At 42.3% G+C, this 22,053-nt stretch overlaps 2 protein-coding genes across 3 annotated transcripts; one reads left to right on the top strand and one right to left on the bottom strand.

The window, feature by feature from the left end:
* The first annotated feature begins 2,731 nt into the window (after positions 1-2,731).
* gzf1 (GDNF-inducible zinc finger protein 1) lies at positions 2,732-6,318 on the top strand. Its single transcript, XM_038962655.1, is given in 7 exon segments — positions 2,732-3,529; positions 3,626-3,684; positions 3,757-3,888; positions 4,095-4,272; positions 4,503-4,767; positions 4,918-5,272; positions 5,893-6,318. Coding segments are annotated over 7 exon segments (1,848 nt in total). The 3' UTR covers positions 5,954-6,318.
* A 2,908-nt stretch (positions 6,319-9,226) lies between these two features.
* On the bottom strand, positions 9,227-21,346 carry napbb (N-ethylmaleimide-sensitive factor attachment protein, beta b). Of its 2 annotated transcripts, XM_038962368.1 has the most exons (10): positions 21,169-21,346; positions 16,880-16,959; positions 16,337-16,453; positions 14,054-14,100; positions 13,461-13,538; positions 13,099-13,239; positions 12,856-12,960; positions 12,698-12,766; positions 10,724-10,774; positions 9,227-10,533 (listed from the first exon to the last, which is right to left on the bottom strand). In XM_038962368.1, the coding sequence occupies exons 1-10, from the start codon at positions 21,264-21,266 to the stop codon at positions 10,432-10,434; spliced, it is 888 nt and encodes a 295-aa protein (XP_038818296.1). In that variant the 5' UTR covers positions 21,267-21,346; the 3' UTR covers positions 9,227-10,431. The 2 variants fall into 2 exon arrangements, with proteins under 2 accessions (XP_038818296.1, XP_038818295.1); XM_038962367.1 differs by lacking the exon at positions 14,054-14,100 and having other exon boundaries at positions 21,169-21,199.
* Positions 21,347-22,053: the final 707 nt, after the last annotated feature.

The raw sequence follows: 22,053 nt of genomic DNA, 5'->3' as shown, positions 1-22,053 counted from the left end.
ACCAGGCAATTATGGAGAGGTCTTACGAGGACACAGTCTAACCTGCTCCAAATCAAAGTGTTTGCATGACCTCAGCTGACAAACCCTGCCTGAATTCCCTTTAGCCACTGAGTGTTTATGAGAATGTCCTCTAAAACCCCCAACAGAAAATGTATTTTCAGGGTTTGGGGGTTTGTTTTCTCCTCTCACACAGTGGATGTTTTGTCCCGTTGTTTGTGTACCACTCGACGTCAGCGGTGTTATTTTGGTTGCATGGAGGAGTATCGCCCTGTGGCAGAGAAAACATGGCCGAATGCGCGGGGGGGGGGGGGGGGGGGGGGGGGCTCTGGTCAGAAGTAGTGCACTGCATGGGGAATAGGGAATACTTTGAGATGCAACCAGTGTGTGTGCATACTTGCTTGCGTGCATCTGAGTGTGTGTGTGTGTGTGTGTGTGTGTGTGTGTGTGTGTGTGTGTGTGTGTGTGTGTGTGTGTGTGTGTGTGTGTGTGTGTGTGTGTGTGTGTGTGTGTGTCGGCACAGCAGACAGGCAGAGGTGGTGGCTAGCCTCCAGGCCAGAGCTGAAAACCACAGCATCCTGCCCTTAGTAGTGCACTAGCAGGATGACTCACCACCACCGGAAGAGGCCGAATGCTTGCAGAAGTCATTATGGGAAATGTAAGGTATATGGATTTCCTCTGTCAATAAAAAACCACTGGCAGCTTCACAGGCCCCCAGTGATTCCTCCTAAAGTAGCTTAGCATACAACCTTGGAATGACAGACTACATTTTGGTAAACATGGGGCTGATTTGTGAGGTGGATGGGGTTCAAGTGGAATCAACTATCAAGGCTTCTGTTTTATTGCTCCTCTCAGGCAAAATGTCCAACTTTTACAATAAATGAATACATGAGAATACCAGGGATCTCCAACTTCAAGTCCTGGGTGTGCAGGCTTTTGTTCCAGCCCAGCACTAACACCCAGAATTCAAATAATCAAGGTCCAGACTGAAGAAGACTATAACTACAGTGTTTGCACTTATCCAAGAGCTGCCTTACAGGCCTATAGTCTCTGCAGAGGCAAGGCTAGGCCTCCAAGCCTGATGGCACAACATTGAAATACAATTAAATGGCACCACCATGTGGATACTGATTTTAAAAAAGGAATGTAATTCTCTAATCTTTGAATTCAAGGCTGGCCATTCAAAAGACATGTTTCTCAAAATGTTTTGTTTTTCTTCTGCATAATGACGAATGAAATGTCTTCAATTTGAAAAGATATTGAGACACCCTGATCTGTATTATAGTCTAATAATGATTTATGTCATGTTGATGTCTGTCAATTTATATATATTTTGCCATTATCCTAAGAACTGATGCAGGGTCGTTTTGCTCAATGGGGGGGGGGGGGGGGGGAATGTTATACAGGTATTAAGAACTGATCCCACATCAGCTGAAGTGGACCGAATCTATCCAATATGGCCGTGGTTAAAACGCATCTCTCGATATCAGTTGCAGATTTGACAGAAAATACTTTCGTTATGATGGATTTGTGAAGGGCTGTCATTTTACCAAGTTTACGGTAAGAGAGCTGGTTGAGATGCGTACACGTTCATTGCACATAGTTCACTGTTGCTTGCTGACCATAACATTGAAACACTGCAAGATAAAGTGTTTTATTGAAAAACAATTATCAATCGTTTTTCTGTCTTTGACTAGTTAGATTGTTGGCGTGGCTTTTTTCTAGCTAGCTAGTTTAGCTTGCTGCTAACTCACTTGTTTGCTATTAAATAAACTAGCTAGCTAACGTTACAAGTATATGACATTTCCCCGCGTACAATGTTTCGACGGCTAGCCAGTGAAAACAATAAGCAGCTGATTGTCAAACTCGTTTCTGATCTTACCTAACGTAGCTTTTTCCAACCGTCTAGCTAGCTAGCTAACCAGCCACCTAACTATATGGTTATCTAACTAGATCACCCCAAGCATAGGCCTAAACCATTATAGCTTGCTAGCTAACTAGCTATGTGAATATCTAGATATAATTCATATGGTCACACTAATTGAGAAGTTACATGGTCACTATTTTTTTTAAATAGTTCACTTCAGCCAGAAATTGATTGCTATTACGTTGCATGATTATTGATATGTTCTTGTAACATTTGTTTAACAACAGTATGCAGTGGTGTAAAGTACTTTTAAGTAAAAATACTTTAAAGTACTATTTAAGTCTTTTTGGGGGGGAATCTTAACCTTACTTTACTATTTACATTTTTGACAACTTTTACTTCACTACATTCCTAAAGACAATAATGAACTTTTTACTCCAATATTTTTCACTGACACCAAAAAGTACCAGTTATATTTTGAATGCTTAGCAGGACTGGAAAACAGTTCAGAGAAAATCCCTGGTCATCCCTACTGCTTCTAATCTGGAGGACTCACTAAACACACATGCTTCTTTTTAAATTATGTCTGAGTTGGAGTGTGCCCCTGGCTATCTGTAAATTAAAAAAACATGAACATTTGAGCAATTTAAAATGATTTATACTTTTACTTTTGATACTTAAGTATATTTTTACAATTGCATTTACTTTTGATAGTAAAGTATATTTAAAACCAAACACTTTTAGAGTTTTACTTGTAGTATTTTACAGTGTAACTTTCACTTTTTTTGAGTCATTTCTACTTGGGTATCTTTACTTTTACTCAAGTATGAAAAGTGGGTACTTTTTCCACTACTGACAGTATGAAACATGAGTGACCAAGTGGTCCAGCTCTCCTCAGCCTCCCACCATGAGGACATGCTTCAGTCAATTCACCAGCTGAGACTGCACAGCCACCTGTGTGATGTCACAGTCCAGGTGGCCTTCCATGGTGAGCTGGAGGAGTTTGAGGCTCACCAGGTGGTACTAGCTGCCTCCAGCGGCTACTTCAAGAACATCCTACTGGCCCCGGACCCACCTAAGAAACTATTCCTGGGGAACGTCCGAAACACTGATTTCACCAGGTTCTTGGAATATATATACACTGGCAAACTGGAGGTGGATGAAAAGTTTGCTGAATACAAGATTGGCGTGATCTGTGAAGTGGCGACACTGTTTGAGTGTAAAAGCCTTATGGAGGCTTGCAGCTCGGTTCTCGATGAAGGCAGCTCGAGTCTGCACGGGGCTAAATCATCCATGTCACAAGACAAGGAGGCTGATTTGGATGATGTAGAGGAGGGGGTGCTGGGGGTCAGGGTAAATAAAATTCCCAAAAGAGCCTCCACCAACAGGCCGACCTATCCAACAAGACCAGAGAGGAGGGAGAGGACGTTGAAAAGGGCAAAAGTCCCGGTCACAGCTGAGGAGGAGAGATCAGAGGTGAATGAAGATGCTGAGATCTCTGGGAGGAAAAGTAACAGTCTGGCAGGCCGCAGAGTCTTCGTTGACATTCCTAAGAAGAAGTACGTGAGGAAGATGAAGGACCAGACCAAGACGCAGACGGAGGATCTGCCTGACAACACTCAGACCAAGACAGCCGGTCAAGAGGAGAACACTGAGAATACACAGGTAGTTGCTATGGTGACATGCTTTGAGGTGTGTGAAGCATTTTGAAAAAGTGCTGTATAAATCCAATTGATTGTGATGTTTATTGTTATTACACAGAAGGAGGCAGGAGAGGCCCTTCCAGAGCTGCTGCCTGAAAAAGAGGGGGCGGGGCTGAGGTCAACAGACGTCGATGATATGGAAGGAGATAAACCATAGGATTGTCCTGATGACTCACTTTTCTTCCCCAGGAAGGAAGCGATGGGTGAGGAAGGTGCCCTCAACAGATCATCCAGACATGCTGACACCCAAAACAAGTGTGGCAAGTGTCAACAGACCTTCCACGATGATAAGAGCTACCTGAAGCACTTTAAGGAGGTGGAGTTGGACATTACACATTAGTTACATGTTTGTTGGATGGATTGTTGGGTTTGCAAATGAGGGGAGCCCAATGTACCTTACAATGTAAAGTGCTTTGAGCACTTTTAAAAGGGATAGAAAACCTAAAATCTCAACTATTTTCATTGTTGTTCTGATCACATCTCTAATAACTACACTCCTCCATTGTTACCATGACCACCAGGACGAGCCACGGTGTGCAGGGGGAGGTGACATACCATTGTGACACCTGCCAGCAGACTTTTGCCAACTGTTGAAACCTGAGGATCCATCAGAGACACTTCCACAGTGACGAGAGACTGTACCCCTGCGAGGTCTGCACCAAGACGTTCAAATGCAAGAAGGACGTGATGCGCCTCCGACGAAAGGTTAGGACCGGTCTCAGTCGGGGGATTTGGGATTGCTTTTGTAGCACTTTTATGTAGAATTCTCTGGATTGACGTCCTGTTCCCCTAGTGCATTACTTTTAACTAGAGCTGTAAATGGCTAAACCAAATGCACTACAATATATGAACATGGTATTTCCTCTTCAGTTTCTATTTGCTGCAAGTCTAATCATTTGTTGAGACAATAAATATCTACTCTTCTCTACGTCTAGGTGCATGAGGGAGGCGGTGTGCGGCACACCTGTCTTGTGTGTAACAAGGCGCTGAGCTCTAAGACAGCGTTGACGCTACACGAGAGAACACACACAGGAGACAAGCCCTACTCCTGCACTGACTGTGAAGCCAAGTTTTCCCAGAGCTCAGCTCTCAAGACACACCACAGGACTCACACAGGAGAGAAGCCTTTCGCCTGTGACCAGTGTGATGCAAGGTTCAGCCAGAACCACATGTTGTGTTATCACAAGAGGGCCCACACAGGTAAGACGTTCATCTCTTACCCAGAGACACAATACTCTACTTGTTAGGTTGGGCTTTTGATACCATTTCTGTGTCCATTTCAGTGTCAGCATCTGTGAACCCTATCTACACAAACCAGCCTTTACATATTTGTGTTGTTTTGTGTTATAGGAGAGATGCCTTTTATGTGTGAGAGCTGTGGGAAAAGCTTTGCTTCTAAAGAATACCTGAAACACCACTCCAGAATCCACACGGGCTCCAGGCCTTACAAGTGTGAACTCTGTGGTCGGGCCTTCGCCCAGAGTGCTTCCATTCATAGTAACTTATTACTGCTGACCTTTAACCCCTGTCTGACCTCTGTATGTTCTGTCTCAGGTGAGCGTCCGTACCACTGTACAGATTGTGATAAGCAGTTCACCCCGCTGAATGCCCTCCAGAGGCACCAGAGGATTCAAACAGGGAAGAAGCCTTACATGTGTCCTTCAGAAGCCTTCACGGACAAGTCCACTGTACGCAGACAGACCATATGTTACTACACTAGTCCACTGTACTCAGACAGACCATATGCTACTACACTAGTCCACTGTACGCAGACAGACCATATGTAACTACACTAGTCCACTGTACGCAGACAGACCATATGTTACTACACTAGTCCACTGTACGCAGACAGACCATATGTTACTACACTAGTCCACTGTACGCAGACAGACCATATGTTACTACACTAGTCCACTGTATGCAGACAGACCATATGTTACTACACTAGTCCACTGTACGCAGACAGACCATATGTTACTACACTAGTCCACTGTACGCAGACAGACCATATGTTACTACACTAGTCCACTGTACGCAGACAGACCATATGTTACTACACTAGTCCAATGTACGCAGACAGACCATGTTACTACGCTAGTCCACTGTACACAGACGGACCATATGTTACTACGCTAGTCCACTGTACACAGACACCATGGTATGTTACTACACTAGTCCACTGTACACAGACACCATGGTATGTTACTACACCTTCTAGTTTTCATACTAACACAATACCTAGAATTATTATACGTGTAATAAGTTATTTTGGAGACATTAATCTGTGCTGCAAAAGCCTAAAGACGTGCTCTTCAATCAACAGACTCATGAACAAAACACTCTATGGAAGAACTACCTGGTGGTCCTGAAGTACAACATGAGGTAAAGACTAAGAAACCCAGATGCCCTGGTAGGAAGGTAAAAGTTGAAAATGTAGTGGTTGGAGAGGTGGAGGGGGAGAGTGGAGTTGGAGGTAGGCTCCAGGAGGGGGCCATGTTGGTACATGGTGAGCCCTTCACCCTTTCAGCCAACTGGGGCGACTCAGGGACCATCACCCTGGTCAGCCACACCACCCTGGGTGGGTTCACGGTCATCCAGACAGAGATGCCGGCAGGGACCCACCTACCCATTGTCACCACAGACGGGGCCGGTGTCATCTCTCTGGATGGATCCACTGTCTCTGTCCCCTTCTCCGTGTCCTCTATCCCTGTCACTGTGTCTCACTCCATCCCGGTTTCCCCGTCGTCCTCCGGTACCCTCCCTGTCCAGACTGTGTCTCTCTCTGTCCCTGTCACTGTCTCAGGGGCCATGTTTGCCCCAGTTTCTGTTTCAGAGACCTCTACTATTTTGACCCCATCTGTGCTGGAAACTGCAGTGTCACAAACCATCCTGGCTCCAGGTTTGGAAGCTGGGCCTGGTTCAGAGATAACGGCCATTGCGGATCCTGAGGAGGCAGAGTGTGCCCCTATCTCTGAGCAGGAGTGTGTTACAGTGAAGACGTCAGAACTGAAGACTGAGGCACAGACAGTCTCCACTGAGGGACAACACAGTGTAACAGAGGACATTGGTACTGTGGAAGACATGGAGGTGTCCACTGAATATACTGTGGTGTAGGTCGTCATGTGTAATTGAATGTAACTGAGTGTACAAAATATTAAGGACACCTGCCCTTTCCTTGACATAGACTGACCAGATGAAAGCTTTGATCCCTTATTGATGTCACTTGTTAATTCCACTTCAATCAGTGTAGATGAAGGGGAGGAGACAGGTTAAAGAAGGATTTTTAACCCTTGAGACAATTGAGACATGGATTGTGTGTGTGTGCCATTCAGAAGGTGAATTGGCAAGAAAAAATATTTAAGTGCCTTTGAACGGGGTATGTTAGTAGGTGCGAGGCGCATGAGTTTGTGTCAAGAACTGCAATGCTGCTGGGTTTTTAACGCTCAACAGTTTCCCGTTTGTATCAAGAATGGTCCAACACCCAATGGACATCCAGCTAACTTGACAAAACTGTGGGAACCATTGGCATCAACATCGGCCAGCATTCCTGTCAAATGCTTTCGACACCTTGTAGACACCATGCACGACAAATTGAGGCTGTTCTAAGTGCAAAAGGGGGGGTGCAACTCGATATTATGAAGGTGTCCTTAATGTTTTGTACACAGTGGTTATCGTCTAATTATTGGGTCTGAATTCATAGTTTGTCTGTCCTCGACCCTGTTGACGAAGGGTTGTGGAGTTGTCTGGCCTTTAAAAGCTTCAATGCCTATAACCCGCAATCTCACTGAATCCCAGTTTAAGTAGGCTTCATTCATGGTTTACATTTGCTCCTAAAATTGTCATGGTACGTTGATCACCTCATCAAATTAATATACAGTACCAGTCAAAAGTTTGGACACACCTACTCATTCAAGGGTTTTTCTTTATTTTTACTATTTTATACATTGTAGAATAATAGTGAAGACATCAAAACTATGAAATAACACATATGGAATCATGTAGTAACCAAAAAAGTGTTAAACAAATTAAAGTATATTTAAATTTTAGATTCTTCAAAGTAGCCACCCTTGGCCTTGATGACAGCTTCGTACACTCTTTGAATTCTCTCAACTAGCTTCATGAGGTAGTCACCTGGAATGGATTTCAAATAACAGGAGTTCCTTGTTAAAAGTTCATTTGTGGAATTTCTTTCTTAATGCCTTTGAGCCAATCAGTTGTGTTGTGACAAGGTAGGGGTGGTATACAGAAGATGGCCCTATTTGGTAAAAGACCAAGTCCATATTATGGCAAGAACAGCTAAAATAAGCAAAGAGAAACGAGTGTCCATCATTACTTTAAGACATGATGGATTGTCAATCCGGAAAATGTCAAGAACTTTGAAAGTTTCTTCAAGTGCAGTCGCAAAAACCATCAAGCGCTATGATGAAACTGGCTCTCATGAGGACCGTCACAGGAAAGGAAGACCCAGACTTACCTCTGCTGCAGAGGATAAGTTCATTAGAGTTACCAGCCTCAGAAATTGCAGCCCAAACAACATCAACTGTTCAGAGGAGACTGGTGAATCAGGCCTTCATTTATTATTTTACCTTTATTTAACTAGACAAGTCAGTTAAGAACTAATTCTTATTTTCAATGATGGCCTAGGAACAGTGGGTTAACTGCCTTGTTCAGGGGCAGAACGACAGATTTTTACCTTGTCAGCTCAGGGATTTGATCTTGTAATCTTTCAGTTACTAGTCCAACTTTCTAACCACTAGGCTACCTGCCACCCCTTCATGGTTGAATTACTGCAAAGAAACCACTACTAAAGGACACCAATAATAAGAAGAAACTTGCTTGGGCCAAGAAACACGAGCAATGGACATTAGACTGGTGTAAATCTGTCCATTGGTCTGATGAGTCCAAATTTGAGATTTTTGGTTCCAACAGCCGTGTCTTTGTGAGACGCAGAGTAGGTGAAGGGATGATCTCTGCACGTGTAGTTCCCACCGTGAAGCATGGAGGAGGATGTGTGATGGTGTGGGGTGCTTTGCTGGTGACACTGATTTATTTAGAATTCAAGGCACACTTAACCAATATGGCTACCACAGCATTCTGCAGCGATATGCCATCCCAGCTGGTTTGCGCTTAGTGTGACTATCATTTGTTTTTCCAACAGGACAATGATCCAACACACCTCCAGGCTGTGTAAGGGCTATTTGACGAAGAAGGAGACTGATGAAGTGCTGCATCAGATGACCTGGCCTTCACAATCACCCGACCTCAACCCAATTGATATGGTTTGGGGTGAGTTGGACCGCAGAATGAAGGAAAAGTAGCTCAGCATATGTGGGAACTCCTTCAAGTCTATTGGAAAAGCATTCCTCATGAAGCTGGTTGAGAGAATGCCAAGTGTGCAAAGCTGTCAAGGTAAAGGCTGGCTACTTTGAATAATTTCAAATATAAAATATTTTGACTTGTTTAACACTTTCTTGGTTGTTACATGATTCTGTATGTGTTATTTCATAGTTTTGATGACTTCACTATTATTCTACAATGTAGAAAATATTGTAGTGTCAACTTTTGACTGGTACTGTACATATCATTTTCAAACGGTGTGGAGTGTAGGTCTTCAGATGGGTTTTCCTTTTTCTGTTTGACAAAAAGCACTGAGCCTTAACAGAGAATTATAGATATGTCTTTATTACTGTCCATTCTCACAGACCAAATAAAAAGGGCACTATTCCACCTGAAAGAAGCTTGATATGCAGGCTGACTGCCCCCTCCCCCCCCCCAACATCAAGGGGGGCTCAGTTCATCACTACTAGGAAATGTTGCACAATGCTATAAAACAACACACAATGACATGCAGTTCTGCTAGTTGCCAGCAGGAGGGCACACTAGTATACACCAACATGAGTTACTTCTAAACTCCAGCCTGTTATTTCAGTGTGACACTGCTCTGGCAAGAGAGCAATTCATTCTTAGCTTTTTTCCCCTGTTTGCTCTGCATTAAAAAAATACTTTTTTTTTTACACGAGCAGAATTAGTCACATTGGCAGGTAAACCAAAACATTTGTTAAGAACACCCTCGTAAATAATACAGAATAAGATTATATGGGGGGAAAAATAAAGCCAACTTTGGATACTTTATTTCCCATATGCTCTCTGGTCATGTCTTGATTGTTTAACTTTGTTTATCAATTGTCATTAATAAGACATTTTTCCTGGCTGTTTTGGATATGAAACAATTCTTTGTCATCACTCAGGCTAGAATTCTTTAGTTTACAACAACCGTTTATGATATTGGAAGTAATGGACATTTCCTTTCTAAATCTCTTTAAGACATTTTCAAGTTGGAAGCCAAGGAAAGAATGGAAATAAGCTTACAACATCATAAGTAATCTTTAAATATATTTAAATACTCATTTCTAGATTAGTCACATGTGCTAAACCTATAGAATAATTAATTACAACTGTACAAATCATGCAGTGTTTATGCATTAGTAGAATGCCTCTCTGCCCTACTGAGGTTACTCACCACTAAACAGGAAATGTACAGGCTCTATCCTCCATTAAGAGGTACGACTGTAGATCCACATCCTAACTAGGGTTTGGCAATATTAATACGAGAGCAACTGATAACTTCATATAATAGAATTCAACATAACATTCGGAATGAACAGGGTGCACGTACTCTTCTACAGATTCTCTATAGGCCTACACATTGCAGCTGAAGTTAACTTGTAACTAACTCATACTGTAACTATAAGAACCTCAACATTGTTTTTGTGCAATGAGAGAGTAAGGGGGGGGGGGTGTAATGGAGAGGGGGTGGCATGCCATGATGTGTGCCCCTGTGGTGAAATGTACCCCGGTGTAGTCTCACTTCAGGTCCCCCTCATCTCCCTGGATGGTCTTCTTGATGCGCAGCAGCATGGTAGTCTGCCATTGGTCCAGACGAGAGATGGAATCAAACTCTTTAATCTGAGGGAGGGAATAAGATGAAGTCTAAGAACCTGTTCAAATAAAGAAATCCATCCTCCCCCCATTAAAGAATTACATATTGAATGACTAATCATGAAAGACATGTACTGAAGACCTGACTTTCACTAATTCAATTATAAACAACGACAAAGGAGCTAGCCTGGTGAATCAATCCAAAATGAAGACGTACTGCTTCAGTGAAAGCTTCACAGTTCTGTTCCTCATGAGCGTCCAGGAGTTTCTGTAAAACAGTGATTTAAGGTTGTCAGGTGGCTTCCACAAAATGGCTGCCATGCATCAGAGGCACACATTGGTAGTGGATGACATACGTCATATTATGCAAGTGCATTGCGATCTATTATACTGTGACTTCAATCCGTTACCCTGACCAACACCATAATGCAGTGCTCCTCAACTGGAAGCCCACAGGTAAGTGTATTTGGCCCCCAAGTTCTTATGTCTTGTTGGACATAAGACTGTCAAAACACCAGCAAATCAGAAATCTGTTTCAAAGTATTCCCAGGCATATTGAGGCATACAATACCAGTCAAAAGTTTGGACACCTACTCATTCAAGGGTTTTTCTTGAAATTGTACTATTTTCTACATTGTAGAATAACTGAAATAACACATGGAATCATGCAGTAGCCAAAAAAAAGTAAAATCAAAATCAATTTTTTCCCCCAACAGTCTTGAAGGAGTTCCCACATATGCTGAGCACTTGTTGGCTGCTTTTCCTTCACTCTGCCATCCAACTCATAGCAAACCATCTCAATTGCCATGAGGTTGGGTGATTGTGGATGCCAGGTCATCTGATGCAGCACTCTCCTTCTTGGTCAAATAGCCCTTACACAGCCTGGAGGGGTGTTGGGTCATTGTCCTGTTGAAAAACAAATGATAGTCCCACTAAGCGCAAACCAGATGGGATGGTGTATTGCTGCAGAATGCTGTGGTAGCCATGCTGGTTAAGTGTGCCTTGAATTCTAAATAAATCACAGACAGTGTCACCAGCAAAGCACCCCCACACCATCACACCTCCCCCTCCATGCTTCACGGTGGGAACCACACATGTGGAGATCATTCGTTCACCTACTCTGCGTCTCACCAAGACACGGCGGTTGGAAACAAAAATCTCACATTTGGACTCATCAGACCAAAGGACAGATTTCCACCAGTCTAATGTCAATTACTCATATTTCTTGGCCCAAGCAAGTCTCTTCTTATTATTGGTGTCCTTTAGTAGTGGTTTCTTTTCAGCAATTCAACCATGAAGGCCTGATTCATGCAGTCTCCTCTGAACAGTTGATGTTGAAATGTCTGTTACTTGAACTCTGTGAAGCATTTTTTTGGGCTGCAATTTCTGAGGTTGGTAACTAATGAACCTATCCTCTACAGCAGAGGTAACTCTGGGTCTTCCTTTCCTGTGACGGTCCTCATGAGAGCCAGTTTCATCATAGCGCTTGATCATTTTTGCAACAGCACATGAAGAAACCTTCAAAGTTCTTAATTTTCCATATTGACTGACCTTCATGTCTCAAAGTAATGATGGACTATTGTTTCGCTTTGCTTATTTTAGTTGTTCTTGCCATAATATGGACTTGGTCTTTTCCCAAACACAGCTATCTTCTGTATACCACCCCTACCTTGTCACAACACAACTGATTGGCTCAAACGGATTAAGGAAAGAAATTCCACAAATTAACTTAAGGCACACCTGTTAATTGAAATGCATTCCAGGTGACTACCTCATGAAGCTGGTTGAGAGAATGTCAAGTGTGCAAAGCTGTCATGAAGGCAAAGGGTGGCTACTTTGAAGAATCTCAAATATAAAATATATTTTGATTTGTTTAACACTTTTTTGGTTACTACATGATTTCATATGTGTTGTTTCATAGTTGTGATGGCTTCTTTTATTCTACAATGTAGAAAATAGTAAAAATAAAGAAAAACCCTGGAATGAGTAGGTGTCCAAACTTTTGACTGGTCCTGTATGTGACCATATACTAATGTAAGCACGGTTTGAAATGATGTTTTAGTCAAATATCTGACCCCCTGACCATCTGTTTAAGAAAAACGAGCTGCGCACGGCTGAATCAAGTTGATGATCCCTGACAAAAGGGATACAATTAACAAATAGAAGGCTTTCGATGGAGTCACCGACCTACCTTCAACAGTTTGCACTCTCTTGAGTCTGAAAAGGCTGGGAACATCTCCTCGTACTTCTCCACAGCAAGCTGCAGAAATGAATGAGCAGTCAGATTACTAATGACAAAAGCACTGAACTCTGGTGTAGTGGACATGATGCTGCTAATTGCTAACTGACCTTAGCATTGAGTTCATCCACGATGAAGTGACACAGAGAAGCTTTGAAGAAGTACTCTTTGGCACTGTATTTCAGCAGGGGGTTATCCATGGTGCTGGATCCCACCTGGAGAGAGAGAGACACACACATTGTTGATTCACTGTGTTCATCAATTTAAATTGGGAAACCACTAATTTACAAATCAGTTTCTGTTCAGACACACATGCGCACACACAAGAATGCATGCAGAGGTGGGACACACACCTGTTCGTAGATCTCGATGGCCTTGGCGTATTGTTCTAACTGAGCGGCGTAGGCCCCCACCTTCAGCAGACACTTGTTGGCAGAACTGTTGGACTCCTCTCCTTTGTAGTAGTCTGCTGCCTGCTCATAGTGGGCGATGGCCTAGAGCAGGACCAGGGGGAATGGGAAACCATAACAGTTTGAGTAAAAATCCAGAAATTGCAAAGGAATTTTATTTGTAAATGTACACTTTTCTTTAATCACCAATAAGGAAATGAAACTGGTCAACTATTCCAAATAATGTATTTTACTCTTGCTATACACAGATTAACACCTTATTAGTCCATATACTATATTAGTCCATATACAACATTAAAACGTACCTTCTCTATATCCACTAGTTCTGACTCGTAGATCTCTGCGATGGTGATGTGGTGTTTGGCTGCGATGGTGAACCTTCCCTGGACGAGCAAAACACAGGACAGGAATCAATACTGGAGCCGGGAGTTTTACCTTACTAATGTGGCCAGACAAGGAAATACTCCGGGTCCTGATCATTACTAAGTGGACAGAGGCGTGAAATCATCACTAAATGACGTTACGGAGAAAAGCCACTCCAGTCATAAATACAGCTAGATAGATAGATAGCCAAGTCCTTTAACTTAACCTGCATCACAATACAAATGTTTCAGTTGAAATGGCCTTCAGACCTCGAGTGTCCACGCCATACTAATGATACAATACATTACCCTCTTGAAACAGAGAGAGAGGAGCGTCCTCAAGGGGACTAGGCTACACTATAGGCAGGGTGCTAGCGAGAGAATAGCATTGGAAGTAAAGAGGAGAACCGGCATTATCAGAACATTTTTACAACTACGGCTAAAAGGATCAATCCTGACAAGAAAATAATCTGTGATGACAATGCATTATCTGGTTCTGGCCAAGCATGTCCCCGTTTCTTGAGCGTCTGTCTTACCATGTCTGTGTATATATCAACGGCTGCGTTTAAGCACTTGATAGCCTCTATTGGCAGCATTAAAGGAAGAGGGCAGAGTTAGACTGGTAGAGAAAGTATCAGATAGAGCAGGTTAGATACATATTACAACAGTCAAAATGTTCACATCCAAAAGGAGAGTTCTGGAAAAAAGTGAAAGCACAATAATTTAATTTGCATTACGAATATTTTGTCACCTCTGAGCATCCATTTCCCTTTTTTTAGCTACTGTCATGGAGTTCGCTAAATATTTTCATAAAGAAACTGATAAAACACACAGGTGCTAAATCAAGGTGACTTACAAACATGAGGACCAAGAGCAAGAGAGGGAGTGTGGTGATGTAGTGTCCACACTAAAGAATCATTGTGGAATCTGAAAACACATATCCTGAAAACATGTTGTATCATGCTAACAGAAAGGAATGAGGTGGGTAGATAACTAAGTATCATTGTAGCAAAATATTTATAGAAACAAAAAGAATCAGATCTCTTAAAAGTTTCATTCATTTTTGTTCTATTATCTATACAATAGACCATCATTGTATGATCATTTGGCCCAATAGGCCTGGCATATGAGCTTTATTTTGATTGTGTTATTTTGCCTAAAGACCTACCTATAGAAAAAAAAGTTAACTCGGCCTCCCTGTCCAGCCTGGCAAAATGGTGTTTAGCACACCCAGTGGCTCTGCAAGTGTGGAGAGGATATTCTCTGCTGCTGGCCTGCTCTCCAGACAACATCGCATGAGCCTGAAGCCACAGACTGGCCAAAATGGTGTTTCTAGACTGAGCCTAATAAGGCATTTGTTGTTTAATTTGTATTTAATTCCAAGTCACAGCCTATATGCGCAATTTATAGACTATTATTTAATACAACAAAATGCTGTTTAAATGCCGAGTGCTTAATTTCCCCGAGTCCCTTCCAGCCTAGTGTGTCACACTCGCAAATGCTTCACAATGTATTTCTTTGTAGGCTATAGACTTGAAATCATTTGAATAATATAGCCTCAATAATTTTAGGCTGTCTGGCTCCTGACCTATTTAGAGTGTTTATATGCTGTTTAATATGACATGTAGCCTATTTGAAATGATGAGAGCTTCTTACATTCACTTTTTCATGTTTATAATAATACTTTTCATTCAAATCATATAGTTTGGTTTCAATACTTCAAAATCAAATGGTAGGTCTAAGTAGTCACAAATTGATGGGTGTTGGTTACATTGTAATGTTAATGGAGAGAATTTGGAGTGGCAGTTTTTTTCCCCTTCCTGTGAGCGAGGAGCATCAGCGGAACGGTTAGAAAGGACTTCCGACCGCTCAATTCTGCACACATACTCTGGTTTAGGTTACCATCTGAAAATGTCATAAATCTTATATAATATTAATTGTATTCCAGGGTTAGTTCAAGGTTACATAACATTCAATCATAATTTATCCTTGCATCTGGCTGTGTATTGAATCTAGCTAGGAGGATATATGCTAGGCTACAGTAGGCTTTAATTCCATCGCCACCACTGCTGGTGGGTGAGCGGCAGCCGGGGTTTTATTAATAAATCCACTTCCAGTCAGACAGCATGGAAAACTACTCTCAATAATAACCACCCCAGGGTGGGGACTCCAGCCCCACGGCTCTACAGTATTAATCATACCAAAGGTGGAGAGGGAGCACTGGAGAGCTTCTCAATTCTACTCCATTCAATTCAATAGATATTTATTGTATGGTACTCAAGTACAGTTGGTTTGCAACACAGCAGGGCTCTATCTCCTCTGATCTAACCCTGGGGCAGATTATGATTGGCCCACGTCAGATACAAAACAGACAACCTATACTGGGTGGCCTGATTTCTGACACACTACCAGAGAGACGGGGACATATCACACGTCACTAAGAAATGACTGGAATTGTCCCTGTAGACGTGCTTCTCTGTAGAGCCCTGTCTGCTCCAGTTACAGCTCTAGAGCCTCAACTCCCACTGCTGCCTGTGGATCTATCTGACTAACTCATACCACTGACTTCTATTAGCCCTGAGAAATGAACACCCAACAACAGATTCACTACATGTTCTTGCTGCTTTCATAAGGGACACAAGTAGAAAATTAAAGTTAAAGCAGGCTGTTTGGGGAGAAATACTGCAGTCAAGTGACTGATTGTGTGGTGCATGTTAATTACTGATTATTTTGACTTTCTTCTGCATGTACTGTATGCATGTTATCATGTTACCCTGCTTGCTGACCACATTGATTGATTGGTTGGTTGTGTGTCTCACCGTTGGGGTCAGACTTTTTGAAGGCATTTCCTGCGTCGATGAAGCTGGTGGCCGAGTCGTGTTTATTCTGGAGCTGCATGTGGATCCGGGCGGCCTGGCAGAATGCATTACCAGCAGCTGGAGAGACAGAAGGACACACAAAAGTAACATGAAGCAAATTTATTGGGCCCTCCAAGAATAGTGTTCTTCGAGGCCCTCCAAGAATAGTGTTCTTCGAGGCCCTCCAAGAATAGCGCTGCTCTACTACAGTTGTAATGACTCCCTCCCGCCACACAGAGGGCAGCACATTGCCACGGTCTTTCATGCGTGTAGGCTACTGGACATTACAGACATCTAGCCTATCTATAGAGTCAACTGGAAAAAGGACAACTGAGTCTTCCTAAACTGACAGCGTTTAAATAACATTTCAATTTGAATTAAAACCTTCGTCAAAGATGCACACACACCTCGGCTCTGACACAATAACTAATGGGCAAATCATTCCATCAAGGTCAACCGTGTTTAGTGTGAAATAGCGCAGACAGAAGTGTGACAGAAGTGTACCGTTCCAGTTCTTGGCCATCTTGAACATGTTGGCTGCTCTGCAGTACATTTCACACGCCTCCTCCACTTTATGAGGTCCGCTGTAGAGAGAAAAATACATAGGATTAACCTCTAACACCTCCCAAACCCGGATCCGGGATCCCCCCATCACAAAAGCTGACTAGCATAGCCTAGCCTAAAGCCACAGGGATATCATATAATAAAATGTTCATGAAATCACAAGTCCAAGACACCAAATGAAAGATACACATCTTGTGAATAAAGCCATCATTTCTGATTTTTAAAATGTTTTACAGGGAAGACAAAATATGTAAATCTATTAGCTAACCACGTTAGCAAAAGACACCACTCCCATACTCCACCATTTTCTTACTGCATCAGTAGCTATCACAAATTCGACCAAATAAAGATATAAATAGCCACTAACCAAGAAACAACCTCATCAGATGACAGTCTGATAACATATTTATTGTATAGCATAGGTTTTGTTAGAAAAATGTGCATATTTCAGGTATAAATCATAGTTTACAATTGCAGCCCCCATCACAACTCTCACTAAAATGACTAGAATAACTACAGAGACCATCGTGTATTAGCTAATTACTCATCATAAAACATTTCTTAAAAATACACAGCGTACAGCAATTGAAAGACACAGATCTTGTGAATCCAGACAATATTTCTGATTTTCTAAGTGTTTTACAGCGAAAACACAATATATCGTTATATTAGCTTACCACAATAGCAAACCAGACAACAGCATTGATTCCAGCCAAACATAGCGATAACGTATTCACCACCAAAATAAATTAATTTTTCACTAACCTTCTCAGAATTCTTCAGATGACAGTCCTGTAACATCATATTACACAATCCATATAGGTTTTGTTCGAAAATGTGCATATTTAGCAGCACAAATCGTGGTTATACAATGTGATCAGTGGCAACAGGTCATGCATTCTGGCCGGCGCCATCTTGGAAAGGCACCTAATCTAATCAATAAATAATCGTAAACTTGACTAAAAAATACAGGTTGGACATCAAATGAAAGATGCATTAGTTATTAATGCAACCGCTGAGTTAGATTTTTAAAATTAACGTTACTAGACATACAGTGTGCGTTACAGCCAGACTAGTGCCGCAATAATGGCGGACAAATCCGTTTACATTTTTCCACATAAATACGGAATAACATCATAAATAGCTCTTACTTTTGGACGAGCTTCCATCAGAATCTTGGGCAAGTGGTCCTTTGTCCAAAAGAATCGTTGCTTGGTTGTAAAACGTCGTCTTCAACTTCGGAATTAGCAGCTAACAATAGCTATGTGGCCACAACATGCCCAAATCCTCAAAACGCAATACTAAGGAAAGTCCGAAAATAGCAATATACTCGCATAAACTGATATAACTCGGTTTAAAATAACTTCGTTATGATGTTTCTAACACCTATATCGAATTAAATTACAGACGGATATATCTAAGGTCGATAACTGAGCGTTTCAAAATGCCATCCTGAGGTCCTGCTTTGCGCAATGACGAACGTCAAAAAGAGAGCTCCCCTCGTTCCTTGGCCTTTTATAAGCTCTGAGAACTACGTAGAAACTCCATTCCACTTCTCATTGGTTACTGACATCCAGGGGAAGGCGGGTGCAGTTCATGTCGACCCATAGGATACATACAGAGCTTTAAACTGATCTGAGAACAGAGCCTCGTTTTCAGACCTTCGCAGTTCCTGTCATGGATTTCGCTGCAGAAAGAGTTCTGTTTCACCCACAGACATAATTCAAACGGTTTTAGAAACTAGAGAGTGTTTTCTATCCAATAGTAATAATAATATGCATATTGTACGAGCAAGAATTGAGTACGAGGCAGTTTAATTTGGATACGAATTTGTGCTATGTCGAAATGGCACCCCCCTAGTGGCAAGAAGTTTTAACAGACCACGACACAATGTGGTGGAAAATATCTGAAAATGCAGTGCAGTGCTTTCATCAACCAAGCACTTTCTATTGACCAGGCTCTTATGCTGCATAGAGTGAAGACATCAGTCAGCTGACCATGTTGGACAGTGCTGATATAGATTTCCCTCTGATCTAGTACCAGACCTGACTCCCTATGAGTTTCCTCCAGCTGTAGACGAATGATGCTCTGACCAGGATGACATCCTTGGGTGCGTTCGACATTGCCGACGACTTTTAATCTACAAATCACCTTGCATCATAAATAACTACTCAATATTATTTGTGGATCAGTCAGCCAGTCTCAATTTATCCATTATACACCACGGTTTTGATGCTCTTGAACACAGCCATTGTCTTCATCATACAGGCACCCTGAGCATAGAGTGGAGAGTAGAGTGGATATGTTGTGGGTCACTTCTTAGACTTAAAGCAACAATGCACTGAGTCATAGTCCCATCTCACACTCTCCTTAGCCTGATCAAAACTGAAATCACTGTCCACACCACAGGTCACTGATACGCTACCCAGTGTCACTGCCTACTCAAATCAATGTCCCCGCCTACTCAAATCAATGTCCCCAATCTGACTTGAATCCTGCCCAATCACTCACATAGATAGAACACATTGTACACAGCTGGTGATTAGCAACTCATGGGACCAATAACCACACGGTTACATAGAAAACAGTGTTTTTAAAGGCTTCATCCGTGTTCCTTTGTTGTGTGTAGACTCAAGATCAAGCAGGCTACGCCCTACCCTGTGTCCGGCTACGCCCTACCCTGTGTCCGGCTACGCCCTACCCTGTGTCCGGCTACGCCCTACCCTGTGTCCGGCTACGCCCTACCCTGTGTCCGGCTACGCCCTACCCTGTGTCCGGCTACGCCCTACCCTGTGTCGGTCCTTATTTGATGCAGCATACCAGACATCCTTATACATCTGGTATGCTGCAAGTTTGACAGCTGTTCCTGTTGATTACATCTCTAGCTACATGGCCTAGTTGCAGTCAAAAACAGTGTTAAATTACATTCAGTCATTGATCATACCAAATTAAACACTCTCCTGACAATCTACACAGTAACAAGGCATTACTGATGCCAAATGGATATACCTAAAACTGATACGATTGTCATTACAGCATGTTAATGGTTTTCCACCATTATAGTACAGTAGAAAGACTGTGCCCTGAGGCCAGACATATAGGGAGGCTTTTCTCTAACGAGTGTGAGTAAAATGTGTCAGATTTAGACCTCTACCATTACATTGCTTTGCTTTCCCCCTTAGGGTGCCCATTTGAGAGCCATTTCATTTAATTAAGAAGACAATTGGATGTCTTCCAGGAACTGAATGCAGTAAGTCTTAGTGTATGTACACAACAGTATTCTTCTGTTCACTAATATTGTACGGTACAGACAGGCTATTAAATTGGGGATCCTCCCAAGTCTGGTTGGCTATATGCACCAGAGACTAACCTGACTGGCCTGCATTGCAGTTGCCTTAGAATTGGCAGACATCTACTCCTGTCCTACTCCTCTATTGGAATAAATTACTGGCAAATGCATTTATAAATATGTCACACAAAGGTGGCATATACGATTACACTCATAGATATATACACTCAGAAAGGGTTGGAGAAAAAACAAGACCGAATTGATGTGTTGTATCAAATGACCCTATATTTTATTTATTGTGAGTAGGCGTTAAAAAATGCAATTAGAACAATTAAAATGTATGCATGCATGCATGTTGGGCCTTAGCCGTTTTTAGCTAGCTTTCATTGCACAGGCCCAAGAGTCGTGACCGGCTGCTAGGTTGTTTACATACACTTGAAAAGGGATTAATTTATCTGGTTTGTGGTAGACAGTGTCAGTAGCTACATGTATATGATGTGCACAAATCATCCAAAAGATGCATAGGTAGCTAGTTAACATCAGAGCCACTGCCCAAATTCTACAGAGTGCCGTTGTCTGCATATTTCAAGGCTTAGATTAGCTGACTAGATAGGTCGTTTTAGATAGGTAGTTTGCTAATTAGAAGGCTCAATGGTATTGCTAGCCAACTGGTTAAACTCAGACTTCATGATGATGTAGCTAGCTACTAACGTTAGCTCGTTATTTTTATAATGTGTTTACTACGGCATGCTTAGACTGAGGTATGTACATGTGATAGCAGTATATAGCTACATGGCCTGGTGCCAATGATTAACCTCTAACGGCATCTACAAATAATACCCAGAGAGTTTGATTTAGCAAGATATTAGCATGCTTACTGATGATGCGCTAGCTAACGTTAGCCCTATTGACATCGTTCTTGCTGCTGCAGCGTTCTTACCCAAACATGCCTCCCAAGAACGAGCCAGAAGTTTTCACTTTCTTGTCAGCGTCAGCCATAAGCTGAATCGCTTCCTTCTCTTTCCCCGAGTTGTCCATGTTCTGATTATAACAGTGCAAATACTAGCTTGCTAACAGTCAGAGAGTACTCGCATCAAGTTCTAGTAATGAAGGATTACCGTCGATGGTTTTATTTAGCGTAGGCGTGTCCTTGCAGTAGTAGCCAAGAGAATCATGGGACTGAGTTTCTATCTAGGCAAAACACGTTACCCTTATGTGTAGTTAAACTACAACTCCCATCTGAAAAATTAATTCATTAAAGCCCAGACATTTCTGATCATAGAGTAAAACAAGTTCTTGGAAGAAAACTACATTACATGACCAAACGTATGTGGACACCTTCTCGTTGAACATCTTATTCCAAAAATCATGGGTTTTAACATGGAGTTGGTCCTCCCTTTGTTGGTATAACAGCCTCCAATCTTCTGGGAAGGCTTTCCACTAGATGTTGGAACATTGCTTCCATTCAGCCACAAGAGCATTAGTGAGGTTGGGCACTGATGTTGGACGATTAGGCCTGGCGCGCAGTTGGCATTCCAATTCATCCCAAAGGTGTTTGATGGAGTTGAGGTCGGGGCTCTGTGCAGGCCAGTCAAGTTCTTCCACACCGATCTCAACAAACCATTTCCGTGGACCTCGCTTTGTGCACAGGGGCATTGTCATGCTGAAACAGGAAAGGTCCTTCACAAAATTTTACCACAAAGTTGGAAGCACAGAATCGTCTGGAATTTCATTGTATGTTGTAGCATTAAGATGTCCCTTCACTGGAACTAAGGGGCCTAGCACAAACCATTAAAAAACAGCCTGCAACCATTATTCCTCCTCC

The sequence above is a fragment of the Salvelinus namaycush genome, chromosome 24 (genome assembly GCF_016432855.1).
Source record: "Salvelinus namaycush isolate Seneca chromosome 24, SaNama_1.0, whole genome shotgun sequence".
NCBI lineage: Eukaryota > Metazoa > Chordata > Actinopteri > Salmoniformes > Salmonidae > Salvelinus > Salvelinus namaycush.
The sequence above is the reverse complement of the archived record's forward strand: the minus strand, read 5'-3'. Positions and strand labels throughout refer to the sequence as shown.

Coding starts and splice junctions, on each gene's coding strand:
- napbb (XM_038962368.1), bottom strand. CDS start 21,266: ATGGACAACTCGGGGAAAGAGAAGGAAGCGATTCAGCTTATGGCTGAC. Junction 12,767..12,855: donor TGGATGAACTCAATGCTAAG/GTCAGTTAGCAA, acceptor TCATTTCTGCAG/CTTGCTGTGGAGAAGTACGA. Junction 10,775..12,697: donor GAGAGTGCAAACTGTTGAAG/GTAGGTCGGTGA, acceptor ACTGTTTTACAG/AAACTCCTGGACGCTCATGA.